The sequence below is a fragment of the Anabas testudineus genome, chromosome 13 (assembly GCF_900324465.2).
Source record: "Anabas testudineus chromosome 13, fAnaTes1.2, whole genome shotgun sequence".
In the NCBI taxonomy this organism is placed as follows: Eukaryota; Metazoa; Chordata; class Actinopteri; order Anabantiformes; family Anabantidae; genus Anabas; species Anabas testudineus.
Genome location: NC_046622.1, coordinates 14,147,049 through 14,174,292, shown reverse-complemented (window position 1 = coordinate 14,174,292; position 27,244 = coordinate 14,147,049). Strand labels below are relative to the sequence as shown.

At 42.6% G+C, this 27,244-nt stretch overlaps 1 protein-coding gene across 2 annotated transcripts in view; it reads right to left on the bottom strand.

Annotated features, from left to right (window-relative positions):
* Window positions 1-27,244, bottom strand: part of hip1 (huntingtin interacting protein 1) — a 37,472-nt gene that overhangs the window by 7,107 nt on the left and 3,121 nt on the right. Inside the window, exons 1-21 of one of the 2 annotated variants that reach the window (XM_026365480.1) lie at window positions 23,657-24,267; window positions 13,510-13,573; window positions 12,594-12,736; window positions 12,367-12,423; window positions 10,964-11,044; window positions 10,211-10,287; window positions 9,351-9,412; window positions 7,945-8,085; window positions 7,053-7,110; window positions 6,772-6,847; window positions 6,299-6,442; window positions 5,562-5,659; window positions 4,953-5,025; window positions 4,591-4,774; window positions 4,010-4,098; window positions 3,708-3,824; window positions 3,191-3,292; window positions 1,657-1,851; window positions 1,363-1,510; window positions 1,029-1,115; window positions 407-514 (exon numbers count right to left, since the gene is read on the bottom strand). In XM_026365480.1, coding sequence (XP_026221265.1) covers window positions 407-514; window positions 1,029-1,115; window positions 1,363-1,510; window positions 1,657-1,851; window positions 3,191-3,292; window positions 3,708-3,824; window positions 4,010-4,098; window positions 4,591-4,774; window positions 4,953-5,025; window positions 5,562-5,659; window positions 6,299-6,442; window positions 6,772-6,847; window positions 7,053-7,110; window positions 7,945-8,085; window positions 9,351-9,412; window positions 10,211-10,287; window positions 10,964-11,044; window positions 12,367-12,423; window positions 12,594-12,736; window positions 13,510-13,573; window positions 23,657-23,674 — 2,122 coding nt within the window. In that variant the 5' untranslated portion in view covers window positions 23,675-24,267. Of the gene's footprint in view, window positions 1-406; window positions 515-1,028; window positions 1,116-1,362; window positions 1,511-1,656; window positions 1,852-3,190; window positions 3,293-3,707; window positions 3,825-4,009; window positions 4,099-4,590; window positions 4,775-4,952; window positions 5,026-5,561; window positions 5,660-6,298; window positions 6,443-6,771; window positions 6,848-7,052; window positions 7,111-7,944; window positions 8,086-9,350; window positions 9,413-10,210; window positions 10,288-10,963; window positions 11,045-12,366; window positions 12,424-12,593; window positions 12,737-13,509; window positions 13,574-23,656; window positions 24,268-27,244 lie in introns of those variants that run through there. The other variant, XM_026365474.2, reaches the window with a different exon arrangement.

Below are 27,244 nucleotides of genomic sequence, written 5' to 3'. Positions count from 1 at the left end.
TCACCCAGTCTGCTGACATCTCCCGGGAGACTGAATTCTGCAAACATTACTTCCCTATGAAGTCAACAATTTGTTCTATCCATGCATATTTGGATTGAAATTATCCACTGAAGACACAACATCTTAGTACTGCTTAGTATTTAGGAGTATTAATAACCAGGAGGTTGTTTTCTAATGCTGCAATTGATGCATGTCCAAGTAAATTATAGAGAAATGAGTTTTAACTCCCATTACACATTCACACGTCAGCAGACATTAAGCACTCGAACATGTTGGAACATGTGCATATCTGGGCCGAATGACTCGCCCACAGATTAATATCAGGAGAGAACTGGAGCCTACAGTCTATTCATCTCTCACTTTCTGCATTGCGCACACGCACACACACACACACACACACACTCACCATCAGCCTGCTCCACGGGGACCATGTGGGAGGTGGCACTACCCTGAACGATGCTGTCGCCCACCAGGTGGCCACACTGGGTCACCACTCGTACAAGGTCAGACACAGCTAGACAAAAAATTAAAAATACAGAAAATTTAAAATATAATAATAATTAAAAATACTTCACAGCCACACATCTGTGGTCATCTTACATACCTAGTTCATAGTTGTTGTGATATTGCTTTATGTCTTGTATATTTGTAATATACTGTATAAATATTGTATATTTATTTGTAAGTCAGTCTTTGTGGACTCCGATATTTATTTATTTATTTTCAACATATGAAAAACTCCTCCAGATGACATCACCTAGAGGAGTGTTTCAGTTCACATGTCATCTGTTTGCTCATCCTCTACTAAGGAGAGTGGTCTCAGCTGACCTGCTCCTCCAGATGACATCATCTGAACTGAAAGACTCCAGACGATGATAATCAAACTTGAACCACAGGAACTTGCAAATAGGTGAAGTTGCTCTTTGATGTATTATTTAAAATACTAAGAAACTGGATCAAATGCACAACAATAACAATTTTAGTTAAAAGGACTAATTCGTCCCCTCAGCTACACTGAGTCCTCTCACCTGTGCTGTTGGCTACAAAGGCTCCTCTGGCAGAGTGGAGTCGGTCCAAACAGTCTAAAGAGGCCTGACATCTGGATGCTAGGTAGTCTGCAGAGATTAAAAAAACAAAAGACCCAGCAAAGATCAGTGAGACAGGATCTAAGGCATAAACACACACACACACACACACACACACACACACACACACACACACACACACACACACACACACACACACACACACACACACACACACACACACACACACACACTACTACACACAGCATTACTTCCTTCCATGAATAATAGCAGCTTTGTTCTGTGTTGCTGCAGATTTAAAGCCTTAGCTTCTGACCTGCGGAGCTGGTGCAGCTGATGTGTGCCGGGTCGTCTATCTGAGCCAGCGAGTCCTGGATGATCTTCTCTGCTTCCTCCACAGCTCCCTGCAGACTGGACCAGCGAGCTGCTACCAGCTGGCTTTCCAAAGCCTGCTCCCTGCTCTCCTGTGGACGTGAACACACACAGACATGGTTGAAGCACCCTCTGTCTGACATGGCTGATTCTCGGAGGTTCAATCACTTGGTACTGAAGCGTCTGCTTGATGTATTACAGATAATTCAGGTTAATTAATAGAGCGACAACCCCTCACCTTCTCATTGAGCTGATTCTGTAGGGCTTCAGCTGTCTTCACCCCGCTCTCCCTCTCAGTTGCCAGGGATGTCTGGACTTGCTCCAGCTCCTGGACCCGGACTGCCAACTCCGCCTCCACCTTCGACATGGACTGCTCCAGCTCGGCTTTCTCGGACACGAGGGCGGCCAGCTGAGTACTCAGCACCTCACTCGACTGCGTGGAATAAACAAAAGAAGGAGAGATTAAAAAGAGAGAAAGCGAGAGACACAATCAACAACCGAAGAAAAGGATTTCGAAGGACACTGTGAAGACAAGGGGACATGGTGAAGATAATATGTAGCTGTCGGGACATGTCAGGATGTGGTAGGAAGAGAGAGCTCTGACCTCACAATAAAAAACACTATAACAACACTATTGTTGTCTCCAGAGTTTGTGGACAGGCACACAGACTCCAGAGAGATTTGGGTTGAGGTCAAGTTTACAATCAAAAGAACACTGGGAAGTTGCGGTTGTGCAACTTGGCTGCCATGCAACAATCTTATAGCAACAGAGAGCAAGTTACATTCATTCCTGGGTACTGGATGTTTGTGAGGTGAAACATTTGGACTCTCAGCCTCCTTTGTTTTGTTAGCAGGAACTAAACAATGACGTGTAGGCACAAAATAAAGATCACAGGTGACAGACTTACAGCCTGGGAGCCAGCAGGTCCGTCAGTGAAGGAGAAACGTGGAGAGATGAACGAGAAACAGAATTGTTAAGATTATTAAAATGTGTGAGGGAAGTTTGTGAGTGGACTGGAAGCATGCGACAAGACAAAATGTGGGCTGCTGTGTGTGAAAAAGGACTGTGGAGATTAGAGAGATGGAGGAGGACAAAAAGAGTGACTGAGTTGATAAGTAGGGGCTACAAAAATAGGATGACAGGAGTGGGAGGCTGAGAGACGGATGAGAGGTACAGGGAATGGTGCATGTGCAGATAAACATCTGAAATCAGGAGCAGAGGACTAGCCGTCGATCAGTGGAGTTACCGGGGATGGTGAGGTTTATTAACGAATACAATACAAAATAACACATTTATTTAAATGCCGCCAGTCATTCAAGTTCCACTTAGCTCAGCTGTGCAGAGATGACAAAGTCAGACTGAGGGAGGATTTAGAAGAAAGGTAGAGGGTGAAAACTGTTCCTCTTTAAACAGTTTCTCTGACAATCAGTGCAGTCAATCGCTGTCAGAGAAATGTATTAGCATATCAATTATGTCAGGAACTGAATGAAACTAAAAGGGCTGCTGCAGAAGAACAGTCGGTGACTAAGAGGGACGGATAAAAACCAAAATGCAGGGAGTGACAGTGTGAATGATGGGCAGGGATTTTAAACTGGAAAAGAAACAAAAACTATTTGCAAGGGTTTGTAGGGAGGATACAGAATGACGTTATCTGTGTCTAGGCTTGATTTATTGTTTTTTTTTTTTTTTTTTTTTTGATTTCATTCTTTAAGTAATGTTTCGTGTCTTGTTAGTAGATTTGTCTCATTGTGTAAGCTAAAAGGAGGATGACCTGCTGTGACGAGGCCATGGTGGTCTTCAGGGAGTCCAGCTCCACGCGGCTAGATGTCAGATCTCTCTGGAGCTTCTGAAGCTGCTCCAGCTGTTCCCTCTCCTGAGCAAGAAAAGTCAAAAGCTCACTTTAGATCGCTCACATCGGCTCAGGCTGTAAACATTAATGAAATATCAGGTAATTTCAGGGTCTAGAGTTTAAGTCTGAAGTTCGTGGGAGCTTAGAAAACCTTTTCAGTCCAGGTTTAAAGCTTTTTTACTGGTTTAAAATACAACACCAAACAAAAATACTATTTCTAAAAACACCTTTGGCTTGTTTGAGTCTTTTTGTGGCAAAGTCTTTTCTAGGTGTGTCCAGAAAATCTTATTTTTACCTATTTATCCTCATCACCAACCTACAGTAATGTGGTTTGACTCTTCTGACACAGCACACCAGCTAATAACGTAGCTGCAGGGGGGCTAACTTGCTGTCACATGTTTGGCAGAGACTGCCCTATGTTGATGTCGCCCATCCTCACCTGTCTGTCTGCAGCCTCCTGGGCTGCCTTCACCTTCTCTTGCATCTCTTTCCTCACTGCCTCCACTTCGTCCTGAGCCGCCCGAGCCACCGTCATCTGCCGGGTCACCTCTGCATTCTGCACACACAGGACACAAATGTAGACACGAAGAATAGCAGGACAGAGGCTATGTTCAGCTTAATGGCAAAATAAAGGACAACATGAGGACAGGACTAGATTTAACTCAGAGGTTGCAGGTTTTATAGTTGAGTACAAGGACACAGAGAAGGATTTAAAGAACATGAAACGCTTTCTGTTCTCACCTTCCTCAACAAGTCTGCATGACTCTGAACCAGCTCTGTGTACTTCTCCTTCAGTTTGGTGTATCGTTGCTCATTGGCCTGAGCTTTTTCTGGCAAGAGACACAGTTTTCAGCACAGGAGCCAAGATCATCAGGCATACAGGTAATGACTTCAGCATGTGAGGACCTGCAGGTAAATCACTGCTAATATAAAGGCCTACAGTAATGAATTCTTTTTAGGTTGCTGAGGGAATACCTTTCGTCTTCAACTCACTTTTTGACAAACTAAATTATTTTGAATTTCCTATTTCAACAACAATTTCTCTTAATACAATTTAGTCATTAGAGGTAAACTGTCCTTTAAAGTGCGTTCAAGCACACCTTGAAACACTGCTGTCTTTGCTAGTAGGTTTCACCCCATTACAACATGAGTAGATAGATACACACACACTATATATAACTGTAACAACTGTAATGCAAAAAAAAAAAAAATGAGACAAGAGAGAATCTGCAAATACCCTGAGGGGACTGATATCTTTCTGCATCATATCTATAGAACAGCAACCAGCTGAAAGTACTGTAGTAAATTCAATTAGGGCATACTCTCTATCTCCGTCAGGCTCCGCTGCTCCTTCTCTGTGTCCTCTCTGACCTTCCGCAGGTCGTCCAGCTCGGCCTTCAGGAACTCGCTCTCCCCTACAGCCTGCAGCCTCAGGTGGCTCTGCTCTGCAAGTTCTGCCTCAAGCTCACTGACTCTCCCCCTTAACGCCTGACACAACCGGCCGCTCTGGTGACAGATGAACAGAGAAAGAAAGCAAGGACAGAGAGACAAAGATGAGCATAGAGAAAAACTGGTTTTGTTCTGCAGATCCTGAATAGACAAATGTGCTGGTTAAAATGTTTTTAGAGCTCTACATGCTAAAAAATACACAAACAGATAATAAGGAAATTGTTCCTCTCTTTACCTCTAGTCTAAAAGACTCCAACTCTTCTTTGAGGGCCTGGATTTCCCTCGTCAGCTGTTCAATCAGACGGTCTCTGATGATACCGACAAAATAGTCCTCATTAATCAACAACTCGACACTGATCATCTGTCAGCACAGATTTCTGATTTCGAGCCATATTCTGTTTCCAACTTTACACACAACACAAATGCCGTCATTAAAAATTCATATCAGCACCGTACATTTTAACAGGAAACACATAAATAACGTTTGAGTGCTTTTTCATGCAAGAGTAAGTTCAAACAGGATTATTCTGTGTGACATCTGGCACAAGAGATAAAAGAGTACTAGTGGTATTTGGTGTAATTTAGGTAAAGAGGTCATGTGTATGGGGGCTGAGTGAGTATGAAGGTCGTATGTCTGATACTGGATGATTTGTTTTTAGTGTAAACATGCACGATGAAGACGCAGGTACAGTGCGTACTGTCAGTGCACTCAGTTCCCACTGTCAAACAATGTATGAACATTTTTTATGTTCTGGTGCAAACATAAGAATAATTGTCCTAGTGATTTAAAACAAATGTTTATAAGTTATAATAATACAAACAAACAAATGTTTTCCAGGCTTACTTGTCATCCTTGCGCATGCCATTCTGACTGTTGAAGTTGAAGGGGTCTATAGCAGCAGAGGTGCCAAACAGGTCGTCGAACTTGGTCTCCACGGCCGCCTGCGTGTTTAAAAGATGAAAGAGAATTTTATTTTATTGTTTATTGCATTGTTTTACGGACACACAATCCAACTTCGAGCCCCAACGATTTCAAGTCTTCCAATAATGTAATTTAGCTGTAAAACTGATTTTATAGCTAAAAAACAAAACAAAAAGAAAAATAACAAACACCCAGTCTCTCAGCATGTTTGTGTTGCTCATGCAAAGACTATAATCCAGATGTTTTGCAGCTGGATTGCGAGTTCAACATTAACTACCACATTATCTCGACTTCACAAGAAGACAAATGTGTGTTTTTGTCTCGTTAAGCTTTAACAGTCACTCATGTCAAAGTCAATATAATTAACACTGTGGCATGCCAGCACAAATCTCCACTAGATGTTTTAGAGTATTCTTCCCAGGAGCCTAAAAAATATGTGGTTTCACGGCAGTCTATTAGCGGAGCAGGTTATTTCCTGTTTCATATCCTCCCGTTTCTCTCTGTGCATCTGTTCCCTCCTGACTACTCCCACCAATACAACATCCTTATTAAATTTTTGATTGCTTATTACAATGTGACCCCAGAAGCCAGGCAGCTACAAGGCAGAGTGATTGCATTTAAGAAGATACCGTTCAGGGAAAGTTGTTTTGTTTAGTTACCGGCAGCACAGGGACGTCTGTGTCCACTAGGTCATCTGTTTCCACCACGTGCTCCGACTCGGGGGACGAGGACTCAGCAGGGATCACGACTACGGGGCTGATGTGCTCGGACAGAGCTGACGCACGCAGGAAGTTAGGAGGGTTCTGCAAGAAATAGAGAGAACAAATTTAATAGCAATATTATTTTTCAATGTATTTTCTGTTTCTCTTGTGTTAGGATTTTAGCTTAAATAGCAACTCGCAAAACTCTTTTCAAACAGGTGTTTGTCTCAGTCCAGTCACTCGATGTTACTGGTGGATATGAGTTATATCCTCAAATAGATACTGTATAACCAAATTTAGGACAGGAAGTGGAAGCTAGGAGTACGTGTTGAGAAGGCAGTTTCTCATTTTCATTTATATATCTACAGCTCTTTGAGCTTCGGTGCGGTGGAAGTGTGGAAAACTTCAGAATTAGTGATGGCAGCCCTCACCTCAGGCAACTGTGGAATCTGAATCAGCCTCTTGAAATACTGCAAGTTACTGGAGCGATAAAACAGACTCTTTAACCTGCAAATGAGAGAAACGGAGATAAGAAAGACAGAAGGAGAAGCAGCAACCAAGAGAAAATCAGAGTGAAAAGGGCAGACGGAGCAGAAGAGTCCGACACTGACAATCTATTCAACACAGCACTAAGAGCTTAGTCCTCAGGGTCACGCTCAGGCAGAGTGAAGCTGTGACCGAGTGCTTTTCTGATAGTAAGTGAACTTCATACTTCTTAAACTGTTCCTGGAAGCGGTCTCTGTGGCCCTGGAGAGTGTCTGCTGGAAGGCCTGCAAGAACACACAACACAAACACATGAGTGTTAGGACAGAAAACGGTTCAGGTAACGTGCATGAGTATATGAAAGCTGGCAGGTGAAAGCCTCTAAATCTCGAAAACATCGACTTTTCAGAAAGCGAGAAAGGTCTTTTTGAGTTCATCCAGGGGATATTTGAAAGATTTCCTGAGCCACGAGTCTGAAAAATTCTTTAACTCAGAGGAGAGCATGTCAGATTTGAATCTCTGAAGAAAAGCGTCACCCATTTTAATGATTCACAGTCATGGACGTTTAAGAGGTGAAGGACGAGCTAGGAATTCAAAAGCGAAATCAAAATTTGAGATACTGGCTGATCTGTCTTTATTTCTGTCATAGTAATTTCTATAATAATTCTTTCAGGTCCTGTAATACAACTATTACCTGGAGCTGCAGCAAGGCAACTTTAGCAACAGCTATTTTAATACATTTTCAAGCAAAAAATGCTTAATTTGGTTCCAGCAAACAAATGATTTGCTGCTTATTTTTAGCAGTTATAACTGGTCGGTTAACAAGCAAATGAGAAACATTACCTTTGGGTTCAGGGAAGTTTTAGTATAGTATATAGTATAAGCTGTGTGTGAATTATTAAAATAGTTGGCATTTCCCTTTAATACATGCAACTCACTAGATCACTAACATGGTTTTCAGTAAGAAAACTAACTACATATTCAGAAAATGCTAAATATTTCCATCCTGAACAAAAGCTCTGAGCAGCTTTTAATGTGCACTAATGTTACTGAGCCTCGTGTGTGTGTGTGTGTGTGTGTGTGTGTGTGTGTGTGTGTGTGTGTGTGTGTGTGAGACTCACAGGAGTGAAGCTTAAACAGCAGCTTGACGGTGTAGTCGTATAGGTGACTGCAGTCCAGGATGACTTGGATGAGGGGGGCCAGACGGCACTGACCTGCTGCTGTCACCGACACCGACCGTGACATGTCTAGGGAGCTGAATACTGGGAGAGGAGATCAATAGGTGTTTTCACAAAATCAATATGCGCACACACACACACACACACACACACACACTCGAACGAACACAGCAGGTTACTTTACCAAGACAGCAGGAGCCACTACACACACGCGTGCACACATCAGTGATTATTAATGCGAACACAGAGAGACGGTGAAGCACGAGGCTCATCAATCATTAATTTTTCATGAATCGGTGAAGTAGTGCTGTTGTGCTGGCTATTCATTTCCCTGCCTCTGCCACGAGAATGAACTAATAAAGTGTCTGAAAGCAACACACAGCTCACTCTTTATAAAAAAGGGTAGAAAAAGGGTTTAAAGTAAAGCAGAGAGGGCAGCAGCAACCTGAAACACTAACAGGATTGTCTGACTCCCTCCCTGCCTCCATCATTACGGCCCTCTTTCATTTCCCTGCCACCATGCTCACGCCATCCCCACAGCCAGGACCTGAGAGCCTCTGTGCACTGCAGAGGCGTGGTTTCCTGCACATTTAGAAAACACACGCACAAAGGCGCGCACACACACTTACACACACACACACACCTCAGGCCTGGCCTCTTTACCCCTAGATGACGTGATGTTTTCAAAACACAGGGGAGGAAACTGTCAAGAACTTTGAGATGTGAAGGTAACACAGAGTATGACGTTGTGTTGTGTATATGAAATGAAATATCTGATCATCTGTGTGATGCAGAAAACATTTCTCATTTAGTCCTGAAAACTAATGGAGGGATATACTTTTGGCAGACAGCTCTCTAAAAGGAGAGGAGGAAGAGAGTGAGATAATATCATCAGGACGCAGAATGAAGGGCATGATAAAAAGAAACCCACAATGTGATTTCCTGTGTGGATTTCTGAATAGGAGCGCTTGCAGGTTTTCCAGTGTTTCTTTTAAAGTCATGATGACATTCCAGACGTCTATTTTTAGCCTGGTCCATACTTTAAAAGACATTAACCTGGGATGACTCAAGCTGACAACAACAGGACTACAGAGCAGAGCCGTCTGTAAGCACCAAGCGCCACGGCAGACTGAGTCAGGCGATACTGGAGAAGCTCATCATATCATCACTGTACATCTGTCTGTCTGTCTTTCATCAATCAGACTGTGCCTGCTGGTCTGAGCATGCACTAGTGTCTATCAGTGTGTGTGTGTATGTGTGTGTGTGTGTGTGTGTGTGTGTATCATGGTCTGCTTCAGACAAGCTGGTACAGTTACACAGTGTGATACAGTCAGACCAGAATCACTTACCACCCAGGAAGAGGTTGAGCTCACACTCCAGGTAGTCAAACATCTCCACAGTCAACTGGAAGCTACACAGGAGAGAGACATTTCTCATTAGCAGGCGTAGCAGGAGATCATTTCTATTAATGCTGATTTTCTGTTTTCCAGTTGCAGATAAGTGTTTTCCTGTTTCCTGGCACCCTCAGCTTAACAAAATCGACACTCTTACTCCAACACACTCTTTATAACAAAGGAGCGCTTCCTTCCTGCATTCTAACTAGCTGAGTCACGAGGAAAAAACCCGATATAATAAACGGACCATCAATATTTTCAACAAAGAGATAAATCTGTGAGTTCACTAATTGCAAAACTAAATATCAAACAATCTGAACACTTTTTAGTTTAACCTCTATCCACTGTTGACATGTTACAGGTACATACTTATTTTTGCTAAAGAGTCACAGGCAGATATTCAGTTAAGCAAATGTCTAAGAACTTGTCCTACTCACTGCTATATTATGTATTTTAATTTTAATTGCACTTTAATCAAGCAATCATCTGCAATCACTGTAGACAACCGGATGTCTTTTGACAGTGTGAAGAACGAGTCGTATGAGACCATTAAAAACATTCAAATCCAAAAACATCTCTGGTCTGTTCTAAAATTATCACTGTGAATGGCCTCATTTGGCTCATTCATGTGTGAGCATCAACTCTGGGTGCATCAATGTTGAAGTTTCCATGCAGTTTCATATCATTTCACACTTCTGCCCCCTCAGTTGAGAAACAACACTGAAACTCATTATTGTGACGGCCCTGGAGCCCGGCCAGCACAGCGGACAGACTCAACCGTAACAGCAGCCCAAGCAGCGGCACGCCACACTCACAAGTTGTTAACGTCGTTCTCTCCCGCCTCGTCAAGCTGCCTGTTTGACATCTGCAGGTTGCCAGGGAAACGGGGGTTCTGAAAGAGAGGAGGACATGCAGCAGATTTATGTTCAGTCGTCCGTCTGAGACGAGATTTGTATATAACCGGTCACAATATTAACCAATAAACAATAACTAAGTACATTTACTCCAGTACTGGCTACTGCTTTTTTGTCTCTACCTTTATATTGTTTATATAGGCTACCACAGGGACAGGTATACAATAAACAACTCAATTTATTTACACATAATCTGATTTAAATTGGGAATAATAATAATAATAATGCAGGAATTCGATCAGCCATGTCCATTGAAATATACTGTACACACTAGATTTAGCAAACACAAGCCACAGAGGCGTGAAAGAAATGTACATCACAGGGCTTATATGTCAAAGTGTCACGTATGGTTCTCGAGTTGCGTCTTGCCAACCTGGCCCCACCCTTTGGTAAGAATTAACCTCCATCTTTTAGCAACACAACACCTGTGACAGCATCAACACTGTGATGGCCTTTCGGTCCCTGCCCCACTCTGCTCAGCTGTCTCATAAAAAGGCTATATTACAGATTCTTGAGAGGCCATTAGCGTAAAAGCCAGAATTTTATATGAAGCCGGCCCCCCTGCAGAGACACGCTGGCACTGGAAGAAGCGAGACAAAGATAATGAGCGACGAGGGAAGCTGGTGCTCGGTTTTATAGGCCAGGCCGACTCACTTTGATGTGAAACTCCATTTTGGTGATGAGCAGTTTGAGGTAGATGCTGCACAGCTTCCCATAGCCTTCACTCAGGTGACCCTGGTGCAGAGAGGGAAAAGAGGGGGAAGAGAGACATTAGGAGAGAGACTATCAAAGGAAAGAAGAAGAAAATTCACTTTGCTTCTTTGGAAGTCTTCCAGATCTGAAAACTGAGGGAGGAAATCAGTTGGTATTTTTTTTGGCTGTTCACTATAGCGGAAACTATTTGATAAACACTTTCATACTTCGGGGCTCTGCTACCTCACACTAGGTACAGTGAAAAATGTCTTTCTTCTGAGAATGAAGACAAACTTGAATTACTTCAGCTATTTCACCAATTGCTTCTCACTTCCTTTTTCCACGAGCCTGGGAGTTCAGGAGGCAATGACACAACAGGAAAGAGAGACCACAACCCCCAGTCACAGGGACTGAACTTCCTGTATTCCCCAGCCTAGTGACTGAGTAATAAAAAACAGCTTAAATATCTAGGGCTCCACCCAAGTCAATATTGCTTCAGACACACTCCAAGCGAAAAGTGACAGTTCACACATTTCAGAGTGCTGTCGTTACAAGTTTACAGAACAAACCTGTGACTTTCATGAGATATAGCTTCATCGGTACTGTGGAGAGACTTGTGCTCTTTAAGAATTTTAATCTATTCAGAAAGCATTTATCCAAAAATGGGTTCCCCACACAGAGGCTGTAGACTAACATACAGCTGTCAGGCGACATGTTGTGTTGAACAAGGCTTTGTCCGTCACAGGGAACTACTTCTGTCGTTCCACTGATACGACGACCACAACAAGCGGGACAGTTAGTGAACATAAACAAAACAAGATTCCTTCTAATCATAATTCTACATATTTTAATGCTTCATCGACTGCGTCTTTCTAGTTTTGGTCACACTCCAATTGTAACGAGAGAGAGGGGGCTGACCTGCAGCAAGGATCTCTAGCCGGACACAAACTGACAATGCTGCGGTTATGTGGCATCTGCTGTAACCTATCGTGCTCCGAGTAGCTCTTTCTAAACATTGATTAGGTTTTGTTTTGACATGGAAGATATAATAATGTAAAATATAAGTAATATCATAAGATGACAAAATCATACACAAGGTAGCTGTGCATCTGCACTCTGGATGGGAAGTCACTGACCAGCACCGGTAATACTGACACCTGCCCACCTTAGTCAATGTAAAACAGCCTTTATTCTGTACCAATCCATTTTTGGCATTTACTGACTCACTTTGCCATTTTACATAGAAAATAGTGACCAGTAGAGATAATTAATGACGATGGAGTGACGTCTTTACACGTCTGTTCTTTACACGTTCATGCATGCTGTAATATTGCTGCGTAGCATCGTAATCTCGGTGTCCTTACCCACATCCTGCTCATGTCAGTCAAATCAGCCTTGTTCCTCATGGAGTCCTTTATCACCTGGGAGAATGACAACAGAACCAGAGAGGAGAAGGAGTAGATCACACAGGGTTGGCATTTTAATATCATGATTGGCTATAATTATTTGAACACAGATGATGTAGCAAGACATTGCACATCAATACGTTTTACAAATAATTAGTAGACAAAGCTACATAATCTTTACGTACATTTGGATGTCCGTCTCGCAGCAGCTTGTGGAAGACGTGGCAGAACTTCCAGCAGAGCACTGCGTTGCTGGAGAGAGGAAGCCGGTTGACGGCTGCCCAGAAAGTGTGTGCGCCTTTCTCATGATGGGTCCCCAAGATGCAGGGTGACAGGGACAGTCAAGGATCACAGGGTTATAGCTCATGATGCTCTTATGCATCGCAAGTATTTTATCATCTTTTGCCTCGCTCTCTTTTGTTTTCTCCGACTGATAAGATGTGAGTAATCCAGTTTTTAATAATAATCCTGCATGCAATGTCTGCACTTGGCCAAAAAGTGATCTCTGTAGTTTAAAATGGGAGTTCATGTAATGTTTGCAGTCTAGACAGTGCCTTTGGTAACTAAAAATAATGATAAAAAACACAAGCTGCCTTATGCACAAGAGTCTATAAGTGAAATATGCTTTAATTACAGTATGTTTGTACTGCAGTTTTTTTTTCAAATGGTAAAATATTGTTTTTAATATCAAAGTCAATATTAATAATCTCCCAAGATAAAAACAAAACAAAACAAGTCTTTTAGACACTGGATTTACATTCCCGTCTCCCAGAAGATTTTAATTTGATGAGATGGGAAACTGGAGAAAACTTTGCAGACTCCAACCAGTGCTTCTCTCTGTCTGTTCAGCTTTGTGTTTTGTTTCACATATGACTAAATTAGCTCTGCAGCAGGGCCACGTGCAGATGATGAGGTTACAGTGAGTTTGTTGTTTTGATCTTGCACTAACATAACCCTCCAGACATGCTTACACACACACACACACACACACACACACACACACACACACACACACACACACACACATACTTGGAAACCAAGATAAACACTTTTCTCTCTTTCTCTCTCTCTCTCACTCACACACAGACAATATGAGGATATTCCTGGCATGCTTCTCTTTGACAGCGACCTCCTGTGTGTTGATGGCCTTATTGATGCTGACAGCCTGTGAAGAGCAGGAAAGGAAGGGCAGAGGAGAACAGAGGAAAGAAAACGGAGAACATAAATCAGCACACAACGTTTTTCTCCTCACTTAAAAAAGACAAAACATTTGAGTTTCTAGTGTTTGACTGTGAAAGTCGACATCCTTCCACCTATTCTGAACGTTGCTTTTTCCCCTTTTCTAATAACCTTGGGGAGGGAAGGAAGCAAGTCTTTTTAGTAGGATGACTGACCCATTTTCTACACAGTTGGTATTCAAGGCAGCAGCTGATAGGCCAGCAGCTCAACAGCCTAAGAGGCAAACAACTGTCTCAGCAAGTGATGCATAGATGCCATCACATCTATCTGTCTACATCTCACCTGCAGAATACAGTCACCACTTCAAATTAGAGAGAACCAGGACAAGAAAAGGTCATGAATGTTTATTTTAGAGGGCAGGTGTCAACCAAGAGAGTGCTCTTTCTCTTCAATACAGAGCGAGGACAAAAATATATCATCAGATGTGAGATCTGCATTTACATTTTACGGAGGAAATCCTTGTTACTGTTAGCATTAGGTCTGCAAGCAGAAGACTAAATAATACAGCACCTATGATTACTCACGTGTGGATGACCAGTGGAGTTTCTGTCTGCACTGTGAAATCTATTGAGGGACTGTGGCTTAAACTAAACTCCACAACAACAACTTCAGCTTAAATGATCATCGAACATACACAAACAACAGAGACGTGCTGTGACCGTTGAATTAAACATGAGTCTTGTAGACAAACACAGTTAGAAAAGCGTACTAATGTGCTCGGTTTGACAGCAGTCAGACGGACTACCACAAAGTGGCTGCAGTGGAAGTGTTTGACATTAACAGGCTAAAATTTAACCACCAGTAGTTTTCTCGGGAGTGTTACCTGCTGCAGGAGCACTAGTGCCGGCAGTGATTTGCTTCAGTAAGCAGTGTTGACAGTTGTTGTACAACCCTTTTAGGTTTTGGGAGATGTTTATTCATTTAATACAGAGAACATGTCATTTCACGGAAAGCTGCAAAGAGCAGCTCTGTGAGCTTGTACTTATACCGTGTTTAAGTCGTGTGGGAGGGAAAGTAAATGATTTTACAGCAGCCCTGGAAGCTCAGCGCACTGCAGCTCAGGAAAATAGACAAAAACACAAGCACATTAGGAGAACATCTTCACTAGTCTGACAATGCATCCAGTATTTGGGGAAAAAAAACTGCAAAGTGGAATAAACACGACCTGAGAAATGAGCTGCAGAAACAGAAAATAATACATTGACCAACAGCTACTGATTGATTGGTAGTTTTACTGCAGCACTGGACATAATAAAAAAACACTTTTTTCCTATATAGTGTAGTCACGATTATTAACAAATAAATGTTGTATGTTGTAAATATATGTATAATGTGGATAAAATAATAACACAAGAGCACAACAAACACTCATCAATGAGGTAAAGAAACAACCCGGAGAGACAGTCAAAGTTTTAAAGGCATCATTGGAACTGGGTACCTACTGTTCGTGAGTCTACAGTAGGTAAAACATCAACACAACCAGCAGGGTGTCTATAGCAGGACCCCACAAAGGATGCTGCTGCTTACTAAAAAGAACATTGCACATTGACACTCCACAGCAGCAAAATGTTTTGTTGACTGACAAAACTTTAACGTAAAGAGGTCACTGCATAACATCATGAAACATCATTCTAATGGTAAAGTACGGTGGAGGAAACTTCATATCAAAAATTCTTCAGGATGTGAGAATGTCTGTACGTCAGCTGAAACTCTGTAGACGTTGAGTGATGCAACAGGACAATGACCGAAAACACACAACAGAATTACTTCAAAAAAACAAAATCCACCTTTTGGAGTGGCCAAGTCAGAGCCCAGACCTCAACCCAATAGAGATGCTATGAAATGACTTGAACAGAGCCACACATGAGAAGTCCAAAGAATGTGACAGAGCTAAAGCAGTTCTTCATGAAGAATGGGCTACAATACCTCCTGAACAATGTGCAGGTCTGATCCACAGCTACAGGAAGCACCTGGTTCAGGTCATACTTTTTTGTGCCACTGTAGGTGGAACCACCTTGAGCTGTTAGCCTCAATCAGAGACCTGGAGCTAAACATGTAGATCTGGTAAGAACACTTCTTTCTTTTTTGTAGTCTACAGCTACATATTGATTATAGTGGAATCACAATCAATTCACCTAAATCATGTTAAGTTTGGATCAAATTGGAATGAGGGACTGCCCGACACTGCTGTCTCAAGAACCATGAGGTACAAAACAAAACAAAACTGTGTTCTTGTGAAATTCTTTCTTTATGTCTCACCAAGATTGTGTCGGGGAGCCAAACAGGAAGGCTGTATGATAAAATAAACATGGACATGAACCCACAAAATGTTCCTGCTATAAGGTCCAGGCCTGCTTTGTTTGAGACTGTAAGCCATTTCAGATGGTTTTCAAAAGAAGGTGTTCTGGATCAGCATCTGGCTCAAGTATCACATTTAAAACACGAGAGGAAAATCAAACAAACTCAACAAAAACCCCGACACGAAATATCAAAGTAAAAAAATTAAGCCAAACACACGTTTTGCAACTCTCATCTGCGGAGTATCAAGAACTGTGAGTGGTGGTTGGTGTCAGCCGAGGACGTGAGGCCCGTTTCATAATCTCACTTCCCACAGTTGTCCCAACTCTGCTCCTCCTCTTCCAGTATGTGAACTGGAAGTTCATCATGAAGAATCACTGGAGGAAGAGGAGGAGCAGGCCAGGAGGAGGGGTGGAGGCCAAAAGGAGGGGGGAGGAATGACGGGAAAAAGAAGAGGAACCACTTGGGGGCACAGGTTTGCCATCAGCGTCTCAAACCGAGCACATTTAGCTCAAATTGTAAGTAAAATCACATCAAACAAAGAAGTTCTGTATCACAGGTTGTTTTCAATCTAACATTTTAGGAAGCTCAATCCAGATTATCATCTTTATAGCCATAATCCCTTCAAATGCACAGCTTCAAACAATCAAAAGTTGGGATTAGAGAGAAACCATCTGGTTCAAAATTCAGCTGCTATCTTGTCCAAACAACAGACAATGGGCTGAATCCTGCACACACCACAATGTGTAGTCTGAGTGTCATATCGTCATCAGCTGGAACAAGTGGCAAACACGGGGTTTGGATTCTCAAAAACAAATCTAATTTACGAGTGAGATTCTGTTTAAGAATGAGCAATTTCACTAAAGCGTAAGGAGTGTTAGCACAGCAGGAACGCAAAGCTGTCTCTGGCTCCAAATGTAACATCGCCCTGGTGTCGGTGCTCGGGTTGCAATCCAGGTGACGCCACAGTGTGTTGTAGAGACGACGACCGGCCGCGCTTCCACCGTTATTAAACATGCACATTGTTGATTAAACATGAGCACTGGAGTTACAGGTCGAACACCTGTCCTGTTGCATCATCAGCACAACCTGAGCCTGTGTGTGTGTGTGTGTGTGTGTGTGTGTGTGTGTCACGACTGTAAAGGTCAAACTCAGTTCTGGTTGTGCAGAAGATCAGAAGCCAAACGTCCACTGTTTCCTGTGATAGAAACTACACGAGAAAGGTCAACTGAGCTCAGTCTGATGGTTTGTGTTGTAACATACAGTTCTAATTACAGTGTTTAGATGAAGCTCTTAAACACAACACGCACGCTTTACTATAACCTCAAGCTCTAGCTAATCAGAGAATATCAGTCCAGTTCTACTCTTTAACAAAAACAAATACTCTTTTTAAGAAAGGTTATATTTATAAAATCCAATTCAGTGCAAAGCTTTGTCCAAACATTATGTTTACACTGTGGCGACATCTGCCTTGCATTAGCAAAAAGAGGAAGTGACTTCAATGCCATTTCCTGTGACCCTCCTGGTTGTTAATCTGTCAACAACAAAAGGCGACATTATCTCATGTTCTCATCAGTACAAGTGTTGATACTTGACTTTAACTCAAGCGCTGCTTTAGCTGATATCAGCTGAAGTTAAGGTTAGAGATCGCAAGAAGATCAACTGCATCTTGAAATTCTCAGGGTGGTTTTGGAATCTACTCTTTTTGCTTCCTCTTTTCTCTTTGTCACAAAAAAAAAAATCAAGGAATGATTGAGAAACTCACAGTGCAACTGGTTCCCACATGAAGATGACCCAATTAGCCCACAGTGAGACTTTATGCTTTGTGTTTGGACTGAATGAGAGTCCAGCTGCCCAGGACTCCTGGCACTGGCTGAGGCGGCTCGCTGGCATCAATGCATCAATGGCCTATTAGCTCCATGCAGACCAGTTGATCTGACCAGTTAACGAAGTGAAATCATGACAGAATTAAAGGTGAGAATCAAGTGATAATGAGGATAAAGAGCAAAGACCAGTCCAGAAGGAGCCCTCCTTAGATTGAAGTTGACAGAAACCTAAGGCACAGCGTCATCTCTTTCCCCCCGCACTTCTTCCCTTGTGCATTCCTGCCACTCCTCCATCATTCAAAACATTATATCTAACTATTCTAATAAGGATTTGATCAATTATTCCCCAGCTGAACACACAACTCCTTTTTGTATTTTGATTGATATCTACAGAAACATCTTTTTTTCCCCAGCTTTGCTTGCGAACAAAGTGTTATTTATGGTGGTGAAAAGCATGTTAAGTTAGGCCTGGCGGCCCCAAATTGGCCCTGCTGTAGAAAGCAGGGCATTGATATGCTGATCATAACCTGGCTGTGTCCACTGAAGGGCCAATGCTTAGTGCTCAGAGAGAGAGGAAGCATCCTCTGCCTGCTAAATGAAACAGCTTTCACCCACTGACTCACTTTTTCATCCTCTGCCTCACTACTGAGTGACGGCCGATGATGACCGATTCCCGAGAGCATGTGACTAACGAGAGCCTCGGCAATTTGATTTCCACATAAGTCCTGGAAATATGTCAACGCATCATAGTCACATGCATGATGTTTGCAGAGAAGTGACGGCACTCTTGGATGTTTTATGTCAACATTAATGATGAGGCGAACCCGCCGCTAGTAGTGTTCAATCATGAGAAAATGACTTTGGAAAACCTCACCAGAGCCAAAATGAAAGGCGGCAGACTGAATGCGGAAACGCCGGCTCTCACTGGACTTAAATTCTCATGGTTAAAGAAGGGCAGGAGGTATCCTTATGTGACCCTGATGATTTAGGATGGGAGTGGAGCGATTAATCTTAGTTACAGTACTATGATTATCTGACCCCAGTCATTTAGGAGGAGAACCAGGAGCTGGGAGTAGCCATGACAGTCAGAGCAATCGCTCAGGCTTCACACATTATAATTAGATCATCATTTCTGGGTGGCTTGAGGAAGAATGACTCTTCAAACTTAGGTCCAATGCAATAATACTTTAATCTACATCAGCTACGTGACTTTCACAAATTAACCTTTAAGTCAAGCATTTTGTGTCAAGACATTCATCAGGTGATGAGTTTGACATTTTCAGATATTTCTTTTTCCAGCTTAGTGACTTGTGATTTAATAAGGAAATTATCATGAGAAGAAGGGATAAACGACAACATTACTACACATGAATACATTTAGTGTAGTTTGCATAAAGCATCAAAAAGTGCAGGTGTGCAGTTATAACACAAACATGTAAAAACACATGAAACTGTAGTGTCTACAGTAAGTAAGTTCTGGAAGTAAAAAAATATATTTAAATTTAAATCCACAGGATACGGATACTGATGTACATCCAGTGAATTATTCAGTGTACAGTTTTATATTAGTTATTATATATTTGATGTTTTCTTGCATTGCAGGTTTTCTCACTCTTGTTGTTATTTCAGTATGAATGAAATGGTTTAAATGCTACATGGTGGCTACTGAGACTCCTCCACCCTCTGTTCTGTACGCAGGGACATAAACAGCAAATGGATATAAAGAGAAATAAAAAGCAGAAATGTCTGTGAATGTGGCACTGGTGCCACAGCTGAGGTATGGTCTTTGTAGGAGGAAGTAGTGGTGGTGGGTTGTGGTTTGGTGGTGGTGAGGGGGATGTTACAGGCCCTCAGTCAGGATTTCTGTGTTGGCACACGTTATACTGTCCATTTCCTGCCTGACTGCTGAAAAGTGACCAGCTCCCCTTCAGCTATAAACCTTGCCCAGTCAACACAGACAGGCAGCAGCTGAGACAGTCACTCAGGACAAACACCTCACTCTCACATTTCCTGCCGGACGCTTCCAGGTGTCTTTGTGTCCAGAAAAAATGTGGTTTAAAACAACTTTGCCCTCATTTAAGTTATATTATTAGTTATAAAAAAAAAGTGTACCTGCCAAAAACCACTGAATCAAATACAGAAGTCGAACCTACTATTGCTCCATGATTCATAAATAAGTTATTTAATACATGTTTACCAACACAACTCGTACCATTAGTTAATAACACCACATTTAACTGAACTACATTTGTCTCACCCTACTCTGGAGGCTTTTTGGCATTTAGCTGCTCCACAGTTAGTCAGTTGTGAGTTGGAAGGAACCAAAAGAGCAAAGTAGTAGAGCAACCAAACCAAAACAATGAGCTGAAAGATACTAAAATTCAGGGTCACAGGACATCTCTTTCCTGGGAAAGAAACTATTTGTGCCATGTGTCAAGACACAAATATGAAACACAGCAGCTGCTCAAGGTTTATTTACACTGGAATACCTATATGTTATCAAAAATAACCAACAACCTTCACTTTCAGTGTTTCATAACATGTTATTCTAAAGGAAAGTTGGAGTGACTAAAATACATGCCTATTTTCTCAACCAACCCCCCCTCCTCACAGTTCAACATGCACAGCCAAAACAAAATACTTGAAACCAACAGCCTCACCACGGAGCATTTCAACAAGCACACACCCTCTTTCACTACAGGTTACAACGGTATGAAATGGCACATATAAAAAAAAAAAAAATCAGATAATAAATGGAAAAGCATTTTGGGTCCAAACATTTTCCCAAAAGTAACTCCACCCTGTCCAAAAAAGGTCAGTCCTCTGAACAGAGCCCTCTGTGTTGCTTGTTTAAGGACCGTTTTATGTGTTTCATCTGACATGAACATCCGGTCTCATACAACAGTCACTCCACACCTCTTGAGAGCCTGGCAGGCACTGTGGAGAGGAAGGTAGTGGAAAGTCTTTTTTAGAATAGCTATTTTCCTGTGTACTTGAATGGATACACAGGGAAAGACCCGGCTGTGAGAAGGAAAATTACAAGCTCGTAGAGGTCATGTTGTAAAGGCTTCCATGGAGGGTACAGAGAGAGTCTGCGTAGATCTAGCTCTGCTATGAACACAGCGGACTGAATCTGCATTACAATTTATAATTCTGCTCATGAGTGGTTGTGAAACCGCCCAGCTATGTTGCCTCAGCGTCTATCAACATTTACTCATGATCAACAGCATGAAGGATGATGGGCTGAAATCCCTTGTCAGTCATGTACAAGTCTCTCGGATGGTTGTTGTGGTTCTTTTTCTACAGAACAACTTCGATCCCATTAATAAGATTTGAGGACGCGGTTAAGGCCGGTGGGATGCCCAGTAAAAAGCACGAGAACACAGAGCTTCACATTGGGAGTGTGTGACCTCAGAGTACTCGACTTCTGTTCCTGAGGGCAGAGGTGGGGGGCAGCAGCTGGTTTGATAGAGACACACACACAAACAAACACACACACACACATGCTGAAGGCTGGACTCCAGCGTAATTAAACTCTCAGGCCTGCACTTCCTTGGCAGGTTTATAGGCCTCTCCTATTCAGTCAGCTTTCTGCAGCCTGGTGTGAAGCAGCCTCAGCTCTGAAGCTCAGCTTCCTCCAGGACTGATGATGTCATGACGACAGATTGTAAAAGGAACATCTGTGCAGTTCAGCGAGGCCCCCCCTCAGCCCACTAGCTCATCACCCCCCCAACACTAAACAGGCGCGAACATCACAGGGTTTTTCTGTGAGTGTGTGTGTGTTTTTCTGCAGGGCTTGATGATGATGATGATGATGATGATGATGGCTTATGTAGTGATCCAACAACAATTCATCAGTCCCACAGTACATAGTACATTTATTATAAGCATCATGCTTTTCTTGACTGGCAACTGCTAGCTCAGTTTGTCCCATTTGTAAGACATGTTGCTGAGGTTAAGTGGAAGAATACGTTTGTCATTCAGGGTTTACATTGCTTGATTTGTCCGACAACAGTCCAAAATGTAAAGATATTTAATTTACTACCAAGAAAGACTCACACTTGTTCTAATTTCCTGCCGGAAACAGTTTATAGGACTGATGATATTTTTGACTGGACCAACTACTGAAGCTCAGTTACATCATCTGATGTTAGTCAACATTTGCTGTAAATGCACACATTAAAATAAACTGCTTCTGTTGATGGAGGAAGTGAGCAATATTTTGTGTGGTATTTATAACATCTTGTTTATACTTGCTTGAACAAAGTGACACTCTATATCACCCGAGCACATAGCGGTCACAATGGTTTAATTTTAACCAGTCAACTGTCACCCCCCCCCCCCCCCCTTTACATATAAGATACTTGTAATTATCATGCAGTTTTCAACACATCAAAGAATAAAGATCAAAATATCACACAGTCAAGTTTCTACATAAAGTTCTACTGTGCATCACCAACTTCTGTACAGTGTGTGAATGTTTGTCTGCTTACTGTGAGCCTTACATCTACCAGTAGGTATGTTTTCATACCACTCTGTGCCAAAACGTCAAAACATGGCTGCAGAACAAGAAGGCAATGAGCAGAGCAGCCTGCAGCAGTTCTGTTAGATCCAGAATCCTCAATGACAATGACCCAATAACGTCAAAGGGTTTGTCTGAAATAGTCTGTAAAGTACCACTGAATGGAGATCCACTGGAGGAGAATTTCCATCACTACACCTACGCCATGTCTGCGCTACATGCCCCGACTGACTTCATGTAGGCAGCTGAGATTCAATTCGGAGATGAGAATGATTTTCCTGTTTGAGCATCAAGCTGCCTGGATCTGGTGTTTTTTTTTTCTGTATTATTTCCTCCACAAACTTTGCAGGATCTCTGGTAAAAAGGCTCTGGGTGTTTCATCCACCCTCCCCCACACCTATACAAGAGCTAAAAGTACACCCATCCATCCATGTTGGCAGTGAAAGGCCAGTCTTGTTGCTTTGGCTTATGTGCACCTGCTCCATTACACTCCAGACACACAGACTGCCTGTTAGTATCCAGCACATCATTCACAGTCCTCTGAGTGAAAGCAGCGTAAATGTACACTAGGTATATGACAGTTAGATTGGCTTTCAGATGTGCAATGGAAAACGAATTGTTCTACGTCTCAACTGAGCTGCATGTGACAACATAATAAATGCATATATAAGTGTGTAATAACAGTAAAAATAGTTGCACAAACACACCATGCCCCTTAAGGTTTGTCTTCAACACAAGCTGTAATTGACATTCATGGCACATTTCAGCTGTGTTTTGATGAACCTGTAGCACAGAAGTGCAGCTGAAGAAATCTGCAGGCAACACCGGAGCCCATCTCAGGCATGCTCATGTGTTGGACCCCTAAAAAACACACAAAGAGCTCAAACCACAAAAACCAGTGTACATTTCCTGTCCCAAGTATAGGACGGCTGTGACTGTAGCTGGTTCAATACAACATTTTAAGAGTGAAACTCAAGAGAAACCCCATCAGTTGAATTGGTTCCACTGCATGTAGGTGACCAGGGACCCTGTGCTCCAGCCTGCAAACCACTGGACTGAGTGCTGGGGGGGCTGATCTGTTCTGTCTCCCCCACAACAAAAAGCCAAACTTCCCACGGGCGCATTTAGCCACAATAATATGCACATAACAACAAGTCCCTGCTTGCATTGAGCGCAACTTGCACGTATTCGCGCAAAAAACAGCCTTGGTGTGTGTGTGTGTGTGTGTGTGTGTGCGCGCAACAGGACTTCTCAGACACCACCCCCCACCTCTAAAAAAAAAAAGCATGCAAACACTTGATCTATCGTTTGCCGTTTGTGTTTTCTTTAAATAAACAACATACATTTGCTCTTCGGCACTTACAATTTTACTGAGGTCCATGGTCGTGAACGCAGCGGGCGCTGAGCGACGGTCCTCGGAGCTGGAGAGCGGATCCGCTGCTTTATCCTAACGCGGAGTAATTACGAACAGGAGAGCGACTGAGGCAACAAATGCATTTGGGAGGAGAAGGGGGGGGGGGGGGAGGTGGAGCGGTCCGTTAGCTCAACATGTGTCCCGATTTGGTATGAAAAAGCTCCCCTGTCCTTCCTTCTTCCTTCCGCGTCCCTTCTCCTTTCTCTGCGAGCCCTGTGCGCTCCCGTGTCTGCGAGGACGTCCAGCATCCGAGCGCCGAGGAGCCGGAGGCGAAGCACACAGGAGAAACTAGCGCGGACAAAACCCGCTCATTTCACCCTGCTGCTCACTGCAAACACCTCACGGGTGGATCAGCCCCCATAGCCGCTAAGACCGAGACAGTAGGCTACCTTTATTTTGCAAATAGCCCGCTCTCCGGGCAGACAATAGTAGCATGGAGCCTGCAGAGTGGGATGGCTCAAACCGGTGGTTCCCAAGCCGGGGTCCGGGGACCACCAGGGGTCCTGTGTGAGTGGAGGTGGAGGTGGTTTCAGCAAATGAGAAAGCAGCTGAGTTTCCCCTGATGCTCAGTTCATTAAGAGCCAGATCCAGACCTGTATGATTACTTTAAACACCCAGCTTTGACTTAACCTGCAGCAGGAAACAAAAATGTATCCAAAATCTTTTAAGCGGCTTCTCCTCATTGTTTGAATTCATTAAAGTGTCCCCCCCCCCCCCCCCCCCACCTCCTCCACCCCTTCTGATTCCTGTTTAATGTGCTCCCCCAAACACCACATACCTATGATGTAGCCGCTGTTGAAACACCAAACACTAACATTGCTTGTATAACGTGATATTGCAGAACAGGTTTGTCCTGTTGCACATGTGAGTTAATTTATTTGCAAATAATTCTTATTCTTCATAATAAGTACAGTGATAACATGGTTTTGAAAAACACATTGAGCCTGGAAAAAGCACGAATTTGACAAAGTTGAAAAAGGGGGAAAAAATAAAGGAGTACAACTTTCACCATGAGAGCAATTGAAGGTGACTGATGCCCCCATCTGGTGTCTCTGAGACTTCACTACAGTCTTCTGACTTCAAGGCAGTCCACTTGTGTTTGCTAAATAAAGCTTTTCCCAAAGACATTTTGACTTATCCCAGTAAGAAAAGCACACATGTAAATAATTGCAGTCATTAATGATTGCTAAATGTTGCATGCTGGCTCACTTTGACACTACTGTCATGCTTTTCTGGTAAACTTTAAACCAACAGGGCCCAGTTTTCCAAACCCTCAGTATGCTACGGTGTGTGTTAACATTTGTATTAATATGAATTATTCATGTTTTATTATTAAATCTAAGATTAAAATGGCTTTTAAAAGATAATTGGTTTGTTCAAGGATAATAACGCTGTGCTTGTCATGTCACCAGAAACACTAAGCCCACAAGATCCATATTTAAAATCCAGGCCACTGTTATAAAAAGGCTTTTCTATACAATCACAGAGGATCAGCTGACTGGCCAAGTCCAGCCCAGCCACAATAATCAATATGCTACTCATTATAGCATCAAGAGTGCACATTATACCTGCAGGCTGCACAACGTAAACAGTCTGTCTCCAGACAATGCCAGCTCTTCTCCAACAAGTCTCTTCACTTCCTGGTACGGCGTGGGCCGTTCTCAGAGGGCAGCCTCACCAAGCATTTCTCACACACAGCGGTCCCATTCTGTCTCTGCCTAGTTTTCCACTCAGCCACTCGCAAAATCTTCCCCCCTTTTATCTTTACACAAGCTAGCCACCTGGCATAAAGAACAATAATGACTTCCACTGGTTGTTCTAACCCAGATGTATAAAACAACCTGTCATAATGGACAAACAAATACTGATGAGGGATTATTTTAATCTTTCATATAGTGCAAAGAGCACTTTAATGTGAGCAGGTTGTTTGTTTTGTCCGTATCCGCTCCTCTGCACTTGGTTTTCATTGCGGGAAATTCCTCAAAATCAAGTTAAGCATTAATGACACTGGGTATATTCCCTCTGTAAGGAGTCTAAATGAAATCCGAAAAAGTTGATGCTTTAATTAAAAGTACTAATAAGAGTAAGTCTTTAAGTGCTGGTAAATATGAATGTCCTCCTTAGTCTAATAAATCTGGTATAAAAATAATACTTTTTTTTCTAAAGTGCAGAATAATAGATATAGTTCTGATGTTGGATTTTCAGCACCATCAATTATATCATAAGTTATAATTTTTCTACTAGTTATAACTACAAAAAAAATTGTTGTAGCAATGAAGGTAATCAATAGTCCTTTGAATCATTTCTCTTGCATTTCGTGGCCAAAACATGGTCTGTGTTGAGCAAACATGCCTAACTCTGAACACAGGGGTTAAAGTCCTCTAATGTAGATGTTTCCTCCCCCGAGTCTAAGGTTGTGACATGTACTTTTAAAAGGCTTATGTTTAATGGTGCAAAACTAAAACTGTCATCAAGCCTGTTGTTCAAAGTTTTTGGTGTGAACATATTTGGGTGAGAGGTGACATCATCAGGGATCATTAGGGACCTCATCAGCCAAATACTGACTGGTTACTCATGAATTATTCAAAGGATGGAAACTTACCACCCATATACTCATCATCTATACGTAACACTCCTTTAGAAATGAACTTATTATTAGACATCAACTTTGCCTGAATGTATTTTATCACATTCATGAGGACTGTATTGTATTTGGATCATTATTTTAAATCAGACCACTCTTACCTATTCTAATTTGCATACCACACGCTTAGATATATGATGCAGTTTTCAGTTTGAACTTTCACCTCTGCTGCATGAAAACAAAAAGCGACAGTCCATCTCTGTCCGTCTCCCTTTCTGCTTTACTGTGCTATAAAACACGCAAGAGATCTCCAAAACAATCTGTAAATCAAAGCCATTGTTACAGCCGCCAGGAACTCATCGGTGCACTTTGTTCCACTTACTGACCTGTCACTCATGTCCAGCTCTATTATTCTACGGCCACTCAGTGCAATGAGGCCACAAACCACCGCCTGCTGTTTCTGCTGCCTCAGAGCTTTTAATGGCCTGACTCTAAAGCTTGCATGCTTTTCTGTATGTGTACTGCATGTATGTGAATATCGCCCCCATAACTTCCTTGCATGTTGAATTGCAGGATGTAAGGGAAGGCAAGGAAGACTCAAAACAAATGAGTAAGGGGAGAGAACACAACACAACAAAAATAAAAGGAAATGCATAGAGCCAGGGTGACTGAAAAAGGCCTTGTCGACATCCGTCTTGCTGAATCCTGCTTGTGCCCAAGGGCCCCGGCCCTGCTCCACCCCTGAATTCCACAGCTGCCAGGGACCAAACAGCAGGAAAACAGGGTGCAGGGGGACAAGCGGGGTCCATTAGTGCAGGTCCACACACAGGAGAACTTAAACCCAGGAGGGTCTTCTGCAACTATCAGGGTGTTACGTGAAAACACATGATGCGAGTGCGTGTAAAAATAAATCATTAGGTGAAGTTAGCTAGAAGCAACAGACAGCAACAAAT